Below are 2,036 nucleotides of genomic sequence, written 5' to 3' on the forward strand. Positions count from 1 at the left end.
ATGCCAGGTGGCCGGGAAGGTGACAGTCAACAACCGCTCATCCATCACCATCGCGGGCTTCACGTGAGCCCCGCGCGCGCCCCGCCTGCCCAAGCTTCCCTTGTCCGCCCGATTGAGATGCCCAACAGAATCTTGTTCAAGGGCTAGTCTGAGCCCTGCATGCTGCTATGGCTGTCGCGGCACGCCCCTCTCCGCCGCATACGCACGTTGCCCCGCCACAAGGCGAGCTCCTGCCGCCCTGTGTCCTTCTTGCGCTGGATCAAAGCCCCGAATTGCCAAACGAAACACCATTGCTTGGTATCTGGGCCCGTGATCCTGCGCACATCAGTCCCACTCCTCCTCTTCTCAAAAACCACCACCGCAACCTCACCCCAACCCCAGCTACGACGGCAAGGCGCCCGCGACCCACTGGTGGTGCGCCAAGTCCAACTCGCGCGCAGACCTGCTCGTCGGCTTCCGCGCGGCACCAGCGCGCCTTGATCGGGCTTACAACGCGGAGAAGGTGCGCTGCTGGCCAGGTTGCAGGTGTTAAGAATACTGCCGGATGCACCACAGCTGTGGGGCGGTGATCCATCATAACCAATCAAGCGGTGTGTAACACCACCGCCCTATACCTGTGCGTGCTTGTGACATCAAGAACCCAGAGCTGGCCAAGCCGGGCCAGCAAGCCGCCATATCATCGGCAGATTGCATGAACCCAGCGTACATGACATCGCAGCACCACCGCACACTGACGGAATCGAGTCCTGTCACTCCCACACACTCCGCACGCCCCGTCCCTGCCTCGTCCCTGCATGCCCCCCCCCTTTACGTAGCGCCGGCACCTCACACCCCCTGATGCACCCGCTGCGCCCCTCCTGGCCGCCCCGCAGGTCCAGCTGTCGCTCGTCCCCCAGGTCGACTTCTCCACAAACTGCCGCGTGCTGGCCGTGTGGTGCGAGACGGCCAAGGCCAACTTTGGTGACGTCACCATCACGCCCGCCGCCGCCGCCGCAGCACCGGCTTTCGCCTTTGCGGGCTTCACAGGAAAGCTGTCCAGCTTGGCGCACGATGTGAGTGGCGCCGTGGGGTGGCAACCATGTGCCGAGCCCGCAGTGCCTGCAGAGTGCCTGGCCCCCCGCCCCGCATCAAAGCCCACTGCCATCACCGCCATCACCGCCATCATCTCCATCATCGGCCGCCCCACCGGCTCGACGATCGGCACCGCACTGCCTCACGTGCCCGCCATACCACCTGCAAACATGCCAGGTGGCCGGGAAGGTGACAGTCAACAACCGCTCATTCGTCACCGTCGACGGCTTCACGTGAGCCGCCCGCGCGCCCCGCCTCCCACGCACCCCGCCTGCCCAAGCTTCCCTTGCCCGCCGGATTGAGGTGTCCAACAGAATCTTGTTCAAGGGCTAGTCTGAGCCCTGCATGCTGCTATGGCTGTCGCGGGACGCCCCTCTCCCCCGCGCACACTGCCCTGCCACAAGGCGAGCTCCTGCCCCCCTGTGTCCTACTTGCGCGGGAACAAGCCCCCAAATGCCAAGCGACACATCATTGCTTGGTGTTCGGGCCCGTGATCCTGCGCACATGAGTCCCACCCCTCCTCTTTACAAAACCCACCACTCCAACCTCGCCCCAACCCCAGCTACGACGGCAAGGCGCCCGCGACCCACTGGTGGTGCGCCAAGTCCAACTCGCGCGCAGACCTGCTCGCCGGCTTCCGTGCGGCACCGGGGCGCCTCGATCGGGCTTACAACGCGGAGAAGGTGCGCTACTGAGGTTGCAGATTTTGAGGTTGCAGGATGCACCAGAGCTGTGGGGGTAGTGATCCTTCAGAAACTATCAAGCGGTGCGTCACACCACAGCCCTATATCTTTGCGTGTCTCTGACCTCAAGAACCCAGGGCTGGCCAGGCCGGGCCAGCCAGCCGCCACATCATCGGCACAATGCATGAACCCTACGCACATAACATCACCGCACCACCGCACACTGATGACGAAATCACCTGTCGCTTCCGCGCACCCCACACACCCCACATGCCCTTGTCC

At 63.9% G+C, this 2,036-nt stretch overlaps 1 protein-coding gene across 1 annotated transcript in view; it reads left to right on the forward strand.

The window, feature by feature from the left end:
* MNEG_2373 (hypothetical protein) overlaps positions 1-2,036 on the forward strand; it is a gene marked incomplete at both ends in the record, with an annotated part of 6,931 nt that overhangs the window by 1,035 nt on the left and 3,860 nt on the right. Inside the window, 5 exons of the mRNA XM_014049148.1 lie at positions 8-63; positions 382-502; positions 873-1,052; positions 1,249-1,304; positions 1,634-1,754. Of these exons, the coding sequence (XP_013904602.1) occupies positions 8-63; positions 382-502; positions 873-1,052; positions 1,249-1,304; positions 1,634-1,754 (534 nt within the window). The remainder of the gene's footprint in view (positions 1-7; positions 64-381; positions 503-872; positions 1,053-1,248; positions 1,305-1,633; positions 1,755-2,036) is intronic.

Source organism: Monoraphidium neglectum (assembly GCF_000611645.1).
Source record: "Monoraphidium neglectum strain SAG 48.87 unplaced genomic scaffold scaffold00267, whole genome shotgun sequence".
NCBI classification, from domain to species: Eukaryota; Viridiplantae; Chlorophyta; class Chlorophyceae; order Sphaeropleales; family Selenastraceae; genus Monoraphidium; species Monoraphidium neglectum.